The sequence below is a fragment of the Daktulosphaira vitifoliae genome, unplaced genomic scaffold (genome assembly GCF_025091365.1).
Source record: "Daktulosphaira vitifoliae isolate Bord-2020 unplaced genomic scaffold, ASM2509136v1 Scaffold_4, whole genome shotgun sequence".
NCBI classification, from domain to species: domain Eukaryota; kingdom Metazoa; phylum Arthropoda; class Insecta; order Hemiptera; family Phylloxeridae; genus Daktulosphaira; species Daktulosphaira vitifoliae.
Window position 1 is genome coordinate 1,092,016 of NW_026099575.1, and position 19,880 is coordinate 1,111,895.

A 19,880-nucleotide genomic window follows, 5' to 3' on the forward strand; every position below is an offset into this window, starting at 1 on the left:
TTGACACGATCTCCCATATCATCTATCACATCAGCTGTCCACAAATCGCATTCAATAGCATCCCTCCATCTCTATAACTGTTCTTGCAGCTTCCGATTCTTCTCTCCGCATAACATGACCAAACCATCTAAGTCTATTTTCTCTCATCTTATCCATGATTGACGCTACACCTATAATCCCTCTTATGTGCTCGTTCATTATCCTATCTTTTCTAATCACTCCACTCATCCATCTAAGCATTCTTATCTCTGCTACACTCATTCTCTGCTCTATTTTCTTATCAACCGCCCAACACTCTGAACCATTCATCATAGCTGGCCTTATTACAGTTTTGTAGAATTTACCTTTCAGCATCATTGGAATTCTTTTATTGCATAAGACACCAGACGCTTCTTTCCACTTCAACCACCCGCACTTAATTCTGTGTCTTACATCCTCGTCAATACCGCCACTCTTTGGCACAACTGACCCTAAATACTTAAAATTCTCCACCTCTCCAATTACGTCCTTGCCTATTGTCACTGACCTCATTTCATCTACCTCGTGTTCTCCTTTGTCAAACTCGTACTCTATATACTCTGTCTTACTACTACTTATTCTTAAACCCTTTTCTTCAAGAGCTGTTCTCCACACCTCTAGCCTTTGATTAATTTCCTTCTTATTTTCTCCTATTAACACTACATCTTCAGCAAACAACATGCACCACGGCGCCTCTCCTTGTATTTCTCTAGTAATTTCATCTATCACTATAAAGAATAAGTAAGGGATTAAAGCAGAACCTTGGTGCACACCTACTCTTACCCGAAAACCTTCTGATACTCCTCCTACGCTTTTTACCCTAATACAAGTTCTATGATACATATCCTCTATTATATTAATGTACCATTCCGGAACTCCTTTTCTCATTAATGCCTACTTTAAAACCTCACTCGGTTCTCTATCATATGCTTTATCCAAATCTATAAATACCATACAAAGCTTTTTATTTTTTACTCTAAACTTTTCTATTAGTTGCCTCACACAAAATAATGGCTCCATTATTGACTTACCAGGCATAAATCCAAACTGGTTTTTAGATACCGATATCTCATTTCTTATTCTCTTATCTATTACCTTTCCCAAAATTTTCATACTCATAAGCTTTATGCCTCAATAATTTCCACACTCCTGTATGTCACCTTTACCTTTAAATATCGGCACCACAATACTATTCCTCCATTCATTTAGAATTTTCCCTTTTAATAAGATTTTATTTAAAAGTTCCTTCAACCACCTTATGCCAACACCGTCTAATATTTTCCATACTTATACTGGAACTTCATCTGGTCCCATTGCTTTATTCTTTTTCATTGATGTCACAGCCTCCCACACTTCTTTTTCACTAAATAAGTCTACCAGTCCCTCATTCCACAAGATATCCTCTAATGTCTTTTTGGGTACTCCTCATTCAATAATTTTTCAAAATACTTTTTCTATCTTTTTCTTGACATCATCATCACTCGAGAGTACCTTATTATCAATACTTTATACACCTTATATAATGACAATCTTTAGACCTTTTCTCTCTTCTCTTTGCAAGTCTATAGATTTTTTTCTCGCCTTCCTTTGTTCCTAGCCTATCATACAACTCATCATACCTCTTAAACTTCGCCTTACTTACTGCACACTTTTCATTTAATTACATATTTTTCTCAATTTATCAACCATATGGTATTTTTTATATTCATCCATTATTTCTATAAGAGTAGTAACTTATTTTTTTAAAGTAGTACTATATATAATTAACTAGTTTATTTATTATATATTGATTTAATTTAGAAAATGACTGTCAATCAACTTTTGGACATAAATATTTTGGAAGAATTTAACAATTTTATATATAGGCAGGATTGTGGCTGAAATATTTCTAGCATTAAAGAATAAAAGCTCATACGCATTACCTCTAGTTATTTTTTTATTATTTTAAATCAACTATAACTTGGTAGTAATAACAATTAAAAAGAGTTTATTGTTTGTAATAATTTGCCTATTTATTTATATTTTGAATATCTTATATATTTATATATATTACAAATATAATTTAAAAAAAATAACTTTTAAGCTTATAAAGTTTCATAAATTAAGTAATATTAATTTCTATTGGAGAGTATTAAAAAAATATGGTAGTACTTTAATTAGTATAAACTGAAAATTACAAATACTATTTTTAGATTTACTTAAATATTTTTTTAATTTGGTTAGATAAAATTGTTTGAATATTTTTATGTACATTACATGAGTATATCAACAGTAATTTTTTTATTTAGATATAACTGTGTCTTCAGTTTTATCCTGATATCTCGACTTTATTGCGTAATTCACTTTGAATAGTTAGCTATTTTGGGTTATACTATATTTTTTTTATTGTTGAAGTTATGATCTATATTCTTCTTCTCCATACATAATTCGACCCTTAGGATTATACTGACAAGTTCCCCTATTTGATGAATTCCTAATCTCTAGTATATAACTCTTACTAAAGCTTCAACATCTTTTTTATTTGGTCCTCTCATCTTAGACAGTCTTCCCATTAGTCTTTTTTATTTCTAATTTGTCATTTATATATTTTTGACAAAAATATTTAACTCACTATAGATCTATTAACTTTTTTATAAATATGTATATAACTCCAAAGGTTTTCTTTGAACATTTTCTAAATGAAAAATAAATATAAGATGAGAAGAAGTATTGATTGTGGTGATTTAGAATTTTTTTTTTTTTGTTAATATTTATAATTTGTGGATCTTACAAAATTGAATTAATTATGTTAAACTATTTTTATTTTGTAGAAATAGAATTGAAGAATATATAAAAGAAATTGATGAATTAAAACAAATGTATGTGAAATTGTGTTCAGAAAAAGAAAATAGCTTAAATGAAAAAGAGAAAATGAAAAAGAATTTTGATGTTTTAAATTCTCAGTTTCAAACATTAGATAAACAGTATGCATTAGTTATAAAAGGTATTCTCATTTTTTAATTTATCTTATAAAATAACATTTATATTAAATTGAGTAAAAGAAGTCATTGTAAATGGATTTTTTTTTAATCAATACACAAGTTTTTATTTCAAATTTACATTTAATATGATCGCAAAACATCAGAATCAGAAATTTTCTGATTCTATTTTATTTAAATTTTCTAAATTTTCTAACTAAGAATAGTTAGAAAATTAGAATAGCAAAAAAAAGAATTTTCTTAAAGAATTCAGAAAATACATTTTTAATTTATAATAAAATCTGTGGAATATTCTAAGAGAAAAGATAAATTTACAATTACTCCATTCCACCTTACATCCTTTAACAATTTTAGGATGTACATTATTTATATATTAATGTATTTTTTTTTTTCAAATTTTAAAATTAGGAGTATTTTCCTATGAGATTTAAAATAATATCTACAAAATTTGTATATGACATGATTAACATGACACATTTTAGGCTCAAAGCTTAGATAAAATCTAAAAATTTGTAGTTTTTTGGATATTTCTATAGAAGTTTTGATTTTTTAAAAATGTTATTAGGAAAATTTTTGTAGAATTTGTAATTTATGTACAAGTGTTCTTATAAATTTTTAGCTTCGATGCGAAGCTGAGAAGGTATTAATTTTACCATGATGTGATTTTGCCACAAAAGATGTCTTGCCACTTTTTCTCAGCTCTCACTGGACCGATTTCTTTCAACAATACGTCAAAAGATCACAAATTGTATCTAGTTGAAGACATTACCCTTAAAAATTGAAAAATTTCCTCTAGTTCCACGCAAATGGGGGAAATATCCAAAAAAATTACAAATTTAAAATTCGGTAAATTTTGTCATTTTTTTCACCTTTTTTTTTTTAAAACTTCCATAACTTTTTCAAATATTAACAAATCAAAATAATATTTTTTTATATTGAAACCTTAGGTAATTTCCTTTTGTTTGATATAATTTTTTTTTGAAAATCTAACACTATTCTGCTCACAAGCTTATTTTATGTATCGGGTCAATCCATGCCAAATCATCCAGAAGTGGTTGCACGACCACCTCATATTTTTCTGAAAATTTCAGGGTTTATACATAATGTATATTTAGATTAAAACGATTTTTTTTTTATGATCTTCCCATTGTTATGGCTATTTCAGTGTAAAAAAAGTTAAAAATAGCTAGATTGTTAAAAAACACACAGATTATTTAATTTCAACTCAATCGAATTAAAATTTTAGATTTGACCCTATTATTACTTAAAGTTTACAAAAAAAAAAAAATTAATGTGAAATTCTAAACTTTAATGACTTTCAAAAAATGGTGCTTTTTTTGTGAAAATTGGCGTTATTGAGCTCACTTAAAACCATTAAGAAGTTATTATTTTATTGTGATTTTTACATGTGGTATTGTATAGTGTATAATCTATGTTTCAACTAAATTTCCAATTAATTGGAAATTAAGTTCCCCAACAGAGATATTGCACTTAGAATACACGTATTTTTATAAAATTTCTAACTTTGTAGGCCTCTAAATCCCAAGATAATTGTTTTAAATATTTGAATTTACATAATCATAAGCTAGTTTAATATGTATGTTGCCATTTAAAAAAAATAAGTTGACACTCCTACTACATCAAGGATAAATATAAAATATAGTCCTTAAATAAAAATATATATATATATATTACATTGTAACCAACAAAAGTAAAAATAAATTTCACTAAAAATTATTATTTAAAAAAAATTGAGTGGCTAGTGGTAAAAAAATCACTCTGTATAAATCACAAATTAATTATTTATTTTAGAAAAAGAAGAATTGGCTATTGAATTAATTAGTGTCAAAAAAGAGTTAAATTTTTTGCAAGATTCATCTCATAAACAAATGGTATTATTTTAATTTATTAATATTTTATTTTATTCTTAATTTATTGTGACTGAATAATTTTTTTTATGTATAAAAAGATTGTTTTTTCTTCTATATGATTTTTCATTCAATCATTTTAATAATTTGTAGCACAAATTCAAATATTTCGCCCACAATTAAAAATTAACATTAATAAATAAATCTAACTTTTTTAATGGTAGTTTCAATATTTATAATCTATTATATAGTATCAATTATTTTGTTTTTTTCATTCTCTCTATTCAATCCCATCTCTTAACTAAAATTCTTCAAACTGAAACTCAAATATATTATCATTTTAAATAAAATAATTTTTATGTAAAATGTATAATCAAAAGTGACTTTTGTGTTAAATATCTATAAAAATAAACAAATATCTAGTAATTTTGGACAATACAATTATGAGGCTTATAGAGAATGTGCCATGATAGAAATGTAAAAATTATGTTTTGTATCACAATTTAAACAGGGTGCAATGTATTGAAAGAAAATATTAAAATGATATTATAATAATTAAATATTTTTTGAATCTGTAATTAGTTTAATATTTATATAAAATCTACTTTTGGCAAAAAAAAAAAAAAAAATATTTTCAAGAAATTTATTTATATTTAAGTAAGTAACTTATATTATAGAAAATCTAAAAAATTCTAAAATATTATTACATTTAATACATTATTTACAAAAATATAACTACATTGTTCTGTCCAATAACAAATAAGATTCAAAATCTATGAGATTGTTCAGGTGAAGTATTAATAATTTAGTTTATTCAAAACTGTCATAGACTGTTGTCTAAGATTAATAAAAATATATAAATTTTTCATATTATTCCTCATATTTATCAAAANTTATATTAAAAAAAAGGGCATCATTATATAATTTAATGTACAATAGGAATATGGTGTTAATATAATGAAAATATTAAAATCATCTGATTTTAATGATTTAACTTTATTTTTTGGGATACTTTCATAAAAAAAATTCAAGGTGATTTTTTTTTTAAATTTTGGAAGCATCATCTAAAGTTAAATATAATTCCAGCTGTTTTGACGTATTATTTTATAAAAAGATACAATAGGAGACATTGTTAAATAAATATCTTTTCCAAATTGCAATGAAGCTTATATTTTAGATAGGTTATACTAAATTTATTTTTAAAAATAATTTATGTTAGTTGGAAAAAAAAATTGAAGACCTAAAAAATGAACTAAAAATTCAATCACGCCAAAAAGAAATGATAGACCAGTTTAAAATTGATTTAGCTCAATCTAAAGAACGAGTATTAGCAACAGAGCAACGATTATTGGCAGAATATAATTTAAAAGTAGAAACTTATAAAGAACAATTAGAAAAGTTAAAAAAGTTATACAATGACAAAGTTTGTTAATTTATTTTAAATTAAATTTACTTAATTTTGTCCAAATTTTAATATATAATTATAAAATCTAGGTTGAAGAGTTAAGACAATCCAAAGAAACCATTTCTAAGTTAACCAAATCTGATATACTAACTTCAGAAAAATGCAGTGATAGTGAAAATATAATTAAATCAAAATTAACTGATTATGAAAATTCATTTGTAAATATGGAAAGAAAATATAAACTTACTATTAATGAAATAACTTATAAGTATAAAAACGAAATACATGAATTAGAATTACATTACAATAAAATTATTAGTAAGTAACAGTTAAAATTATATTACCCATTTGAAAATGTTAGTTTTGTCTGTTGAAATATTAAAACATAAAATTTATGTTTTAATGGTAAGATATTTAAAATTATACTATTACGATAAAATAAAGAAGATTAAGATAAAATCTAGTTAAAAAAATATATTAAATACATTTCTAGTAAAAATCGTTCAATGGTTTTAGTTTTGTTATAATATTTTTTGCTTCAATTGTACCAAACAATATTTCTTAGTTAAATAAATTTGAATAGGTGCTGAAAAAATTTTGTGGACAAAGAAAATTGAAGAATTGAAAAATGACCACAAGTCTGAAATAGATTCATTAAGATCTATGATAAAAACAAATCCTATTGATGATAACGAAGATTTAAACAATATTAATAATCAACACCAAAAACAATTAGAAAAAGCTAAAGAAATGTTATCGTTTAAAACTAATGAAGTAAGTTTTATATAGGTATAATCACTAAGTATCATGTAAATATTTCATATAATTTACTGTAAATTATAATTTATAAAATCAGATAAAAATCTTTTATTTGACTATACAAACTGCATAATAAAGTAATGCAAAATAAAATATTCTAAAAATTTTTACTGGTTACTTCCTCTTTATCTAGTAGCTCATACAAAACTTATTTAAAGACTATAACTATTTTACTATGTTTTAGTATTATTAATATTCAGTTATGTTTGGCTATATGTTTTTAGATAAATGAATTAAAAATTAAATTAGAAGAAGCTAAATCAAATATCACAAAAAAAACAATTGATATTGAAAATTATAATGGAATTCTTCTTTCTAATTCTAAAGATCTTGACTGTATGAGAAAGCAAATTGAAGAAGAAAGATCAAAATTTGCACAAATTATGACTAATTGGGCACACGAAGTAATCAAAGAAATAATTATTATCATTAGACAACTATTTATCTCCAAAAACGTACTATATAAAAAAAGCATCAAACATTTTTTAAATATGAGGTGTGTTCAGAAAATAATGGGAATTTTTAAATTTAGGAGATTTGGAAAGTTTCATTATCAAATTTCTTTTCTTAATTTTGGTACACATGTCCCTAAAGTATGATAAAATTTTCAGTTAGATTCAATTTTCATGTTGTCAGGGACAGCCGCAAAAGTTGGACGTGTTTTTATGACATCGGCGATTTTTGTTAGTTAAAAAAAACTAGATCAAATGATTTGTATAAAATTTTGCGTAAAAAAAAATAAAATGTAACAAAATGTGAGAATTGTTAACAAGGGTTATGGTGAGTTTACTATGAGTAAAACAAGGGTTTACGAGTGGTACGAGCGTTTCCAAGACGGCCGTGAAGACGTTGAAGATGACAAACGCCCCAGCCCATCAACAACCGATGTAAAAAGTGAAAGAAATGGTTGTTATCAATCGCCGAATTTCGAGTTTTGAACAAAAACGGCGGTGAATGGAAGTTGCTTAGGAATCACTTAATGAAGTCAACGACGATTCAGAATTACTGAAATTTGATGAAACATAGGTTTATGGATATAACGTCGAAACTAAGGCTCAATCAAAAGTTTTTCTGGAATTGTCAAAACCGAAAGTGCGATCAAACATGAAGGTTATGCTTACTGTATTCTTTGATTTTAATGTCATAGTGCATCATGAATTCTTGTTACGAGATCAATCGGTCAATAAGGAGTACTTCCTACAAGTCAACACCTTTTGCGTGAAGCAATCCGAAAAAAACGCCTGGATTTGTGGCAAAACAATTCATGGCTTTTGCACAACGATAATGTACCTGCTCACACTTCATTGCTTGTTCGTGAATTTTGGCCAAAAACAATACTGTAACAATGTCCCAACCCCCATAGCCAGACATAGCATAGCCCTGTGTGACTTTTCTATTTCCAAAAACAGAAATAATTTTAAAGGGAAACTTTAAACATACAAATGACATTAAAAGCGCATTGCTGAATGAGCTGAAGGCTACCCCAAAGAGCGAGTTTGTTTCAATTATTGGAAGAAGCATTGGCACAAGTGCATTATATCTAATGGGGACTTTTTTGAGTGCAAAAATATTAATGTAGACGAAAAAAATAAATATTTTTTTCAAGAGACGAAAACTACCGTTATTTTATGAACACACCTCGTATTTGTTCCTATTTGAAAAAACAAAATTAACATCTTTACAAGGCATAAGGAATAAACTAAAAAAGTATTACATAGCTTAAAGAACAAGATGTAATAGAAAAGAATTCAAAATGTATTTACTCTGCAAATATTGAGTGGGTTTTGTTAAATAATTATAGTTTAAAAAAACTGAAAAATACGCTTTTAAAGCATACCGAACTAAAAAGTTAAAATAATTTTAAAAATAAGCTTAAAACAATAATGAACGAAAAATACTAGTATTATTGCGAAAAAAAGCGTGAGGGCTTTGTGCCATATTTTTCGTATATTGAGCGCCCGACGTTTTATTTCAANAAAATATGGCACAAAGCCCTCACGCTTTTTTTCGCAATAATACTAGTATTTTTCGTTCATTATTGTTTTAAGCTTATTTTTAAAATTATTTTAACTTTTTAGTTCGGTATGCTTTAAAAGCGTATTTTTCAGTTTTTTTAAACTATAATTATTTTATACTTTTAAGTTTTTTATGACATCGTTGTCACAGTCACGAAGTGTTTATTGTAAATTATGACTATCAATAGATATAATTTCTGTATTGCCAGTTAGTGTGTTTAAAAACTCACAACAATGTGTCTTATGACCATTGATAATAAAGGCTATATACATAAAAATCTAATAAATTATAATAATAAAATTAGCTACCTGTATTTGTAATCCCTTGTGTATTATACCTATATATTAACCTATATATTTATATCTAATAAACAAATTAAGTTTTATTAAAAATTTAAATGCCATTTACTATTAAATTAAAAACTCAAACATTTTATTAAATTAAATATGTGTTACCATTTAAAAAAACAAAGTTGACACCCTTACCAGGCATAAGGGATGAACTTAAAAAGTATTACATAGTTAATAATTCAAGAATAATGTAAAACTAAAGATAATAATAAAAAAATTTTTTTAATTATTATTATTCTGTAAGTAATTGAGTGGGTTATGATAAAAAAATCACCCTGTATATATTGATAATACGCACTCATGTACGGATACGAAAACCAAAAATAAAATTATACAGTAATAGTGTTATCGTCGTGGGGTGAGCAGGGTGGGGTGAATGCGTAACGACAGTCTTGTCTTAAGGCCATAGACGACGAGATACGCGCAAATAATAACACGTGCCGCATGGAGAGTTACAAACATATATGAATACAGGTGAAACTAATATAAGCGTGTTTTTTTTAATAGCTTTATTAAAATATTATTTAGCTCAACAATTATAAGCGAACGTAAAAAGTATAACAGTCATAGTACTATGTTACAACGGTACAACAATTGCGGCGATATTTGTTAGTATAGTATTAGTACATTCTTTAAAATTATTGTTAACAGAGACTTTTATGACAAACTGAAAATTATTAAGTTAAAACTTTTAATTGAAAAAAAGGAAGAGAGAAAAAAAACAGATAAATAAATAACTACAATATAGTAATAATAATAATAAAATAATTAGAGATTAAATGACAAAGCCGGAACTCCTCAAGAAGAATATGATGGAAATAATTATAATGGAAGTATGAGAATTAAGAGTATTAGCTACGGAAAGGGGATTAATATTGTGGGAGGCTAAGAGGCTAAATAATTTATCTGCTGTTAATTAAGACAGGACAATTAAAGAGAAGATGAGGAAAGTGAGAAAAATGAGAAATAATGAAGAGGGATGAGAGCCCCAGGATGTACCAGTAAAAAAGTGTAAGAAATTTGCCCAGCGAGCAGCGGACGAAAGAATGAAACAGAAATGAGAAAGCCATCTCAGCTTAGGATCCAGTTTGAAGCCTAAATAAGTGACGCAATCTGAGGGGGAGTGGTTATCTCATCAAGAATAATTATGGGGTAAACGGACGGTAAGCGTTTTCTAGTGAAAATAATTAACTGGCTTTTCAATGGAGCAGCCTCAAAATAATGAATTTGAAGTGCGTTGGAGAGGATGGCAAGTGAATTATTAAGGGAGTTGAGGGTATTATGAATAAGAAAAGAGATAAAATACATTAATATACCCACCTCAGAAGTACAACAAAACATCTAATATGGGATTTAAATTGTGTAAAAGTATTCCCGGGAATAGGGAAAATCACAGATTTTTATCAATTAATAACAATACCATAAGAAGTCTTAAGATATCATTAACTGACTTTTATGAAGACACAATATTCTAACTACTAGAAAAACCATGATTATTTATTAAAATATTTTACAATATTATCATAATAATTTAATTTATTTATTTTTTATTTTCCAACTAAAATAATGAATTGAATATTTATAAAGTGTCTAATAATTATATTGAATTATAATACATTACATTTACAATGATATACAAAAGAAATTACAAATATGTGGTTTGAAAACAACAAAAAACTATCATTAAATTATTTGATTTTCTAATGCTAAATTTTACATGTTACACATTTTTCTAAAACTTCAAATTTTTATGGTGTATAAAACATATATATATCTACAAAACTAAAAAAAAAATTTTGGAAATTAGGTTCCCCAACAGAGATATTGCACTTAGAATACACGTATTTTTATAAAATTTCTAACTTTGTAGGCCTCTAAATCCCAAGATAATTGTTTTAAATATTTGAAATTTAGTTGAAACATAGATTATACACTATACAATACCACATGTAAAAATCACAATAAAATAATAACTTCTTAATGGTTTTAAGTGAGCTCAATAACGCCAATTTTCACAAAAAAAAGCACCATTTGTTGAAAGTCATTAAAGTTTAGAATTTCTCATTAATTTTTTTTTTGTAAACTTTAAGTAATAATAGGGTCAAATCTAAAATTTTAATTCGATTGAGTTGAAATTGAATAATCTGTGTTTTTTAACGATCTAGCTATTTTTAACTTTTTTTACATTAAAATAACCATAAAAATGGGAAGATCATAAAAAAAAAAAATTGAATTGAACAAGAATTGAATTCTTGTTTTTGTATTTCGAGGTCAATTTATTAAGCTTGGCTACAATATCTTTTTTTACTTCTATTGGAAGTCGTTTATCAAACACAGAAAAAGATATGCATTCGTCACTTAAACACCACAAAGATTTAAAAATTTTGAGAAGCATGCATTTGCAATTTAATTATCGTCATTCCTGTATGATACAAAGTACGTATTAAGTTTATGTCATTTGGGGGAGCTTCACTTGTATTTTTAGATATAAACCAAGATTTTATATATACTTTTATTATAATTGTACACATTTTTTCGAGAGCTTGCTCTTCTGTTTTTGTCAATTTCAATTCTAATCGAAATAAAAATATCTTTATGCAATAATTCCTTTGGCCATCCATCTAGCTTGATGGTAAGCACCAGGTTGACTTATATTTAATCCATCAGGTAGAGTTCCATCAAGCATAATGATCACTATCTCAATCAACTCTTTATAGTCTTCTCTTGGCTGTGTTATTGTAACCGTTTTTAAACAAAATAATAATAATTCTTCACGAACTGGAGATAAAATTTGTTTCATGTAACTACTTGAATTCCACAAACTTATATTATTTTTGTTTATTCCTTTCCATGTATTTTTAAATCATTTAAAAATTGCAATGTCTGGTCCTGATAAAACGTGTAGTTTGGCTCCATTGATTGCAGACTGGAGTATCAATTCAAAAATATGATGGCGGCATGTAAAGTACAATATTTCTCTGCTTAATTTCTGTTTCAATAAAGTACAAGCTTCATGAAATCTTCCAGTATTAGATGCCGTTGTATCAGATACAAATCCTTGTACTTTATTAGTAAGCTCCCACTTGTTTAGAGTATCAAATATTGCCGATGAAATTTCTACTCCTGTACCAGCTGGAATTTTTGGCATACCAAGTAATTGCTCAACATTAGAAGCTGAAACAATTATAGGAAGGCGATCAACTTTTCCTTGGCCAGTCAATTCAGGGAGTAATTTTCCGTCCCAATGCACATTAACAAAATCTACATGTAAATCTAAAAAATCTGACTGCACTTTTTTTGCACATTTCTAACGAAAACTTTGTCGTGTTCGTCTTATTGACATTCGATTTATAATATAATTAGCTGGATTCAATCCAATACTTTCAACGAATGCTATAAGTAAATGCACCGCGTCCCGATCACTGACCTTAAACAAATGTATAACAAACAAATTATACTATCTAATAATATTATCTACATCGTATGTCAAATGATCATATCATCAAAATATATATTTTTAACAATAATCGTGCACTGGTTCAGTGGTTTATTGTTGTATACAATTGCGACTTATCGTGATTAAATAAAACAGTTGAAACGTAGCTGCTAAGACATTAGTGTGTTACATTATTTAGTTTAGTTCTCATATTCATTACAGTTTACAGATTATATTGTTCCGTTAGGGTCATTCCATGTGAAATCACCTAATGTGTGTGCTGGTATAGTTCAGAAATTTATGAAATTTATATCATAGATTTCTTAAAGATCATTGACAACAAAAATAATATATTTTTTTTTTTATTATTGTTTTTTTTACCAGATAGTGCATTTTTTATAATTAAAAACATGAAAAAACAGCCTATGTTCTAGAGCCTATAACTTCACATCCAAATAAGCTATCACTGTGGAACTAGCACTGTTTTACTCATATTAAATAGTACTTCAATTTCATTCTTAAGTTTATAAATTTTGAATTTTTTTGAACATCAAAATTTTGATTTAAATTTTTTAAATTTTGCAGTATTTTAATAGAAAAATTTGAAGGTCAAAAAATTTTTTAATTAAATTTTTTTTTTCTTTTCAGGAACTTTTAGTAATGTTCTTTTATGTTATCTTTTATCTTTTATCATGTTTGAATCGATTTATAATTTTTTTTGTATCATTTTACGGTCTTGAACACATACAAGGTTTGCTGAAAATAGCCAACTTTATCATCTCATTACACAAAAGTGACTGGACGAATTTTTTTCAAATTTACATAGTACTTTCCTTTAGGCAATTAAAACGTCTGGTGAAAATTTTATGATGGAGAAATAATTTTAACGCTACTTATAGGATTTACAAAATTTACAATTTGCGTATTATGGAAAATCCATAAACAACATAATTTTCAACACTCAATTTTAATTTCTTGTATTTATTCTGCGTTCTGTAGTATATTAAGTTATTGGGACTCATAAAAAAATAAAAAATGAAATAGGTGATTTCACATCGAATGACCCGTAAATAAAATAAGTTTAAGCTTACTTTACACTTATACAATGCAGCACAAAGTCGAGGTGACATAACAGAGTTCAATGGTTTTTTTTCAAGTATCTTTTTAACTATTGATGGACCTGGTTGAGAACTTTTTATTACATCAGTGTTCTAATTTTCTGATTCTTCTGAACTCAAATATTCTAAACTATTAGTTAAAATATATTTTACATTAAGGTATGTTGAAATAATAATATAAATACGCACTATATGTATAAAAATTAAGTTATCTATTTGGATCTATTTCTTTAGAAGCAGTATTAAACTTAAGCCTTTTTGTTTCTTCCCATTCAATTCTGTCGGCTTTTCTTTTTTCTGTATCTGATAAATTTTTATCAATTCCCAGCATACATCCAGGACAACCTGGCTGTCGTTGTAAAATCAAAAACTTTTTGTCTTTTTCAATTTTTATAATGTCTAGAACGTTTATGTGTCAAATAGATTATCTAATTCTTTTTGAAATTATTTCAATTTATTTGTTGTTTTTCATTAACTCTACTTTTTGATTTTTCAATATCATCTCGCCATGTTTCATAATATTTTTTTAACTTTTTTACACAATCAGCTATATGTTTTGTTGGAACTATATTATTTTTTCCAGTATATAAGACACTCGTCTATCACCAAGTTCGAACTCTTCGACAAAATAAATTGTTTGGCATGGCATTTTTAATGAAAATTTAAAACAAAGTTATTTAATATATACTAATAAACTTACAAAAATAAATCACTATAAAAATATTTTAAGTGCCATAACTGTAATAAAATTCAATAAAATGTTATGAAATTTATTAAAATTGAAATGATTTGTTAACGGTGATAACGTTTCTTACCTTGTTTCATTTCTGCAAAATTAGCTTCTTTGTTACATAAATTGATATAAAAAATGCAAGTAAATAATTTATAATCACGAATTTTCTATAATTTTAATTTAATTTGTTTTTTAATATATTTTTTTAAATTAATGGTTCTAATAATATAAATATAAAAAAATTCAATTTTATTTGTATTTCTTGTAATTACTGCCAATTTATGAAACGAAATTCGCAATAAAAAAAAAAGACGAATCAATTCAAAATTTTAAAAAGATATCTTTTTATTTAAAATTTTATTGTAAATATATATTTTTTTGACACTTTTTGTAGTAAAATCGATAATACGTAAGATACGAAAAAAACAATTTAAAAAAATCGATTTTGTTGAATAATTAAATTATTCTATATTTTTAAATTTTACACTAAATAACGAACTTACGAGGAAATATGTGAATACGTACTTTATAAAACAAGTTTAGATATACAAATTAATATCTGAAAATTTTTTTGTGTATTTTCTTGTTTTTGAAATACAAGCAAAAAATGACAAAAACAACCCATTTGTCCAATTTTAACCCTTTTGCGGTACGGGAAGGGGTTAATTAATTGCGACCAAACTTTATCAAAAATGTTTGCTCATAGTAATAACAAAATTTAAAGGGTCTTGTATACAAAATTTTTAACTTCAAATTTGAGGACCTGCCTAATAGACAGTTTTTAAATTTTTTGGCAATAACCCAGGTATTGTACATGCTAGATGAAGGGTTCAGTGAGGAATAGAAGGAGCACCAGGACATAATTTTTGCTTGTTTAAGTGTTACTTGAACAGAGGCGCGTACCCTTTGGTACTCAAAAAAGTCGTAAAATATACCCGAGAATCTATATTTTCTAAAAGCTTTAGTACGCTCATTGATTGAGTAGGTGTAAGAGAAAGACCACCATATTGGAGAGGAGGAAAAAGACTTTTTGGTTTTTTTAATTAAAGGAACAGATAAATTAACGGCTCGAGTAATTGTAAACACCAACCAGTTGTGAAATTAGAAGTGAAAATGGTCATGTAATTTCGAAAAGATGGATAAAAGAATAATTAAATCTGTTAACAGCGGTGTGCGTGGAGGGTGGAAAGGGAGTGGAAAAATTTGTGTGGGAAATAATAATGGGAAAATGATCAACGACAACGAGAAAGAGGGAGAGGGAGATGAAGTGGTTAGGTCAACCGCGGAATCCATTTAGGAAAGGCCTGTAAGGAGGGTAGGGAGACCTGTATTGAGAATACAAAGATTGTAGGCAGAAATAGCAGACGAAATAATGTTACCACGATGATTGGAGATTAGTGCACCCCAGGAGGGATTTTGACCATTAAGGTCGCCGCTTATAATATAATTACAAGAAACTAAAGAAAAAATATTATCAATTAGTATAGAAAGAGGGTTGGAAGAGGGGAGAATGTAAATAGACCAAATGGCAATGGGATTGAGTAAATTGGTAAACGCCTCGATACCGACAAAGATTTATGGAATGATTAAGAAGCGAGCAAAAGAACATTTATTGTTAGAGAAAAGAAAAGAAAGATCGTGCATTCTAGGGGATAAACTTCTTACGTTCCGTTGAAGAATGTTGAAAAAAGGATAGTTAGGATTACTATTAAAACGTGTCATCATTGTCAGATAAAGGATAGTGGATGTTAATTAATGAAGATTCGATAGTTAATTGAAGTATTGAAGAAGAGGAAATTAATTTAGGATCGCTCGCAAGTAGCTGAGCGATATGTTGTGAAAAGCAGGAAATCCAGTTGCGGTCATCAGCATTTATATTGCGATTTTGGGACATATATTTAAAAAATCTGCCATTGGGCGAAATTGGCCTAGAACAGTCATTTGGTAATGGAGGAAAGTGGGGGGAAGGGACTCGAGATTTATAACTTTTTTCTTATTATGTTTTTTTGTATTTGTATTGGTAAAATGGCTAAAGGAAGGAAAGGAAGGAAAAGCTACGACTTTGACACTAGATATATTTGTATTTTTTGCAACATCAGAAAAGCTTTATTAACTAAACTGGAACATTTGATCGAGGAGGCTTCAGAATACGAGATATTGTTTGTGCCCATTATTTTTTAATGTCCTTTTGCATAGACCATTCGCTGCAAGATCTATCCGTCGCAGGGTGGTTATGTTTACAAAAAATACACGAAGGAGTTGTAGTTAACTAGTTGTAGTTACAATTAGCTTCAATGTGGTCAAAGAGACTGCAGTGACTACAGTGCTCCTTACTGCGACAGAACTTGAGGATGTGACCAAAACGTAAACACTTGCGGCATTGGAAAGGAGAATGAATACTCGGAGAAACATCGAAAATAACTTTGTATATTGATAATTTTTGAAGAAGAGTTGCGTGTTAAAAAAACATTCCAATGATGTGTTTCTATGAGTTATCAGCTTCTAAAGTCTATTATCATGTAATTTTTGTTAGACATGACAGTTTTTTAGCTTCGATTCAAGGCTGAGGAGGTATTAATTTTACTATGATGTGTATTTTTTTTGGGTCTGTTACCACTTTTTCTCACCGAACCAATCATGTGGCGAGTGGAGAGTAAAAAAATTTATGGTGGATAGTATATAAATTTAAATTCCCTCAAATTTATCATTCTATTTGCTCATAAACATATTGATACAATTATGTTTTAAGACGTTAACTTTTTATGTAAAAGTCGCTATTTTAAATTACCCCTGTGGACAGGTAAAGGGTCAAATTTTCAAAATATATGTGTCAAATAAATGGGAAATTCATAAGGTATTTCTTTCAAAAAAAAAAATGTTTTGGTTCGTTAATTTTTCAAAAAGTTTTGTCAGTTTAAGAAAAAAAGACTAAATATTTCAAAATTTACCAATTAAAAAATTATTATCATTTGGTTGATTTCCATTATTTACGGGGAATGAAGGAAAATTTTTTAATTTTTTTAGAGTAATGTCTGTAACTAGAGACGATTTGTGATCATTTGATGTATTGTTGAAAAAATTGGTCCAATGAGAGAATGTAGTAACACACATAAAAAAAAATTCATAGTAATATTAACTCTCCCAGCTTTGTATAAAAGCTAGAATTTATTTAACTACTTTGGTTAATGAATTTTCAGAAAAAGCATGTCTACAGCAAGAAAAATATTTGAAGTATTTTCAATAAATATTTTCTAATAATCCATAAATAAGTTTTTTTTAAAAATAAACTTTTTTATAGTTTTTAAGGAGTTATTTCAATACAAAGTAATAACTAAAAATATCAACACTGACTGTTTTATGACAATATTAATTTTTTGGGACATTGCTCTTTATTGCCAAGACTGAGATGAATTTTTTAAAATTATGCCTCTGATAGCTTCATTTTGACATATTATGTTACACATTGTTGATCAAATTTAATTCAGTAGTTTCGGAAGTATTGACGTGTATTGGTTAAAAAAAATGGAAAAACTTGCAATGTAAAACTACTAACTTTTCAGCTACAAATCGAAGTTAAAACAATTTTTTCTTTAAATTTTGTACATAGAATTTTTTTTTAACTTTTAGTAAATTACCTAAGCTATAATTTAATTAAAGCAATATGTTTTTAATATTTTAATGTTTAATGGTTGCAAGATTTTCACAAAATAGTTGAAAAAGATCTATTTTTGTTGGTGTGTTTCAAGGTTTAAACTCCCTTCATAAGGAGAAATAGTCAAATTATCAAAAAAAGTTTTGTCGAACAAAAGGAGCAATCCTTAGTAGCTTACAAAAAAAAATTGTATTGATCCATTCTTTTTTCAAGAAATTGAAGCAATGTAGTTGAACATTTAAAATTAGGAAGCCCTGCGACCATGTAAATTTTTTTTAAGGAAGTTATGACATTATTAATATACTTTATTTATTTATTAGGAGTTATTGGTAGAATATTTGTTTTATAAAATAAAATAATAACATTTTTCGTATACTTCTTTATAGGAACGCCAAGTTAGTTTACCGAGATATTACTATAGTAGTGTATTTAAATTATTCTTATTACTTCAAATAGTTAACTTTTTTTAATTATATAAATTAATGAATAAAAATTGTTTTTAAAAAATTAAGAAATTTATGATGATCTTTAATTGATACAAATTTTTTAGATGCATGAAATGAAAGAAAAGTTGGCGACTACTGTATCAGAATCTGAGAAATGGCGTCAAAAGTATTCAAAAGTAAAGCATATTGCATTGAAATATAAGCATGCTAATTTAAAGCAACAACATATTTACAATGAATTGTTAGAAGATATCCGTCAATTTGTAGATCAATTAAAAATTAAAACTGACGAACTCTTAATGCATAGAGAAAACGAAATTAAAATATCACTTAAAGACTTTGAAAATGAGTGTAAACAAAAACGTTTAGCTTTTAATAATACTAATTCTCCTGATTTAAACACAAAATGATATTTTGATTATTAAGATATTATTTTTAAGGTTTTAATATTTTTACTTAAAATAATATTTGTATGCATTTATCTATTATTATATATTTTTTAAATGATTAAATAAAACTAAATTGTAAATATTTTATTATTCCTAAAATATTTATTTATTTTATACCTAATTCCTTAAAAAAACAAAGTATGTAAATTTTTTGAACTTCTTAATCTATAAATTCTTAATTTAGGTAACCTCGAAAAATTTTAATTTAAATTTTACAGTTAATGTATTTAAATACACAGTTATGAAGTTTTAATTTTCATAAATATATTTCTAAGATTTTGAATTAATAAAAAAAATTACTACTTTCTTAGCTTAATGGATTAAATTTAAAATTTAAAATTCTATGTATTCTGTTTATTTTATTCTTCTTTATTAATGTTTATATGTTTTAAATAATTTATTTTCGCTGTGTATTTAAATAATCTGGAAAAGATATGATTTGCTTACCTTCTTATTCATTACGTAGTAGTAATTTACAATAGCTTCATCTTGATAATATAAATAAATTCAAATAATATTGTCATTGCAAATTCGTAAATATTAAAACGAATCAAAATATGTCTATTTCTCGGTTCTATACTTTAGTTAAAAT

General features: G+C 26.6%; 1 protein-coding gene across 3 annotated transcripts in view; it reads left to right on the plus strand.

The window, feature by feature from the left end:
* LOC126904021 (putative leucine-rich repeat-containing protein DDB_G0290503) overlaps positions 1–19,375 on the plus strand; it is a 34,625-nt gene extending 15,250 nt beyond the window's left edge. For all 3 annotated transcript variants that reach the window (XM_050682651.1, XM_050682652.1, XM_050682653.1), the window contains 7 exons: positions 2,829–3,001; positions 4,809–4,888; positions 6,084–6,287; positions 6,359–6,587; positions 6,853–7,043; positions 7,313–7,492; positions 18,944–19,375. In XM_050682651.1, coding sequence (XP_050538608.1) covers positions 2,829–3,001; positions 4,809–4,888; positions 6,084–6,287; positions 6,359–6,587; positions 6,853–7,043; positions 7,313–7,492; positions 18,944–19,249 — 1,363 coding nt within the window. In that variant the 3' untranslated portion in view covers positions 19,250–19,375. The remainder of the gene's footprint in view (positions 1–2,828; positions 3,002–4,808; positions 4,889–6,083; positions 6,288–6,358; positions 6,588–6,852; positions 7,044–7,312; positions 7,493–18,943) is intronic.
* Positions 19,376–19,880: the final 505 nt, after the last annotated feature.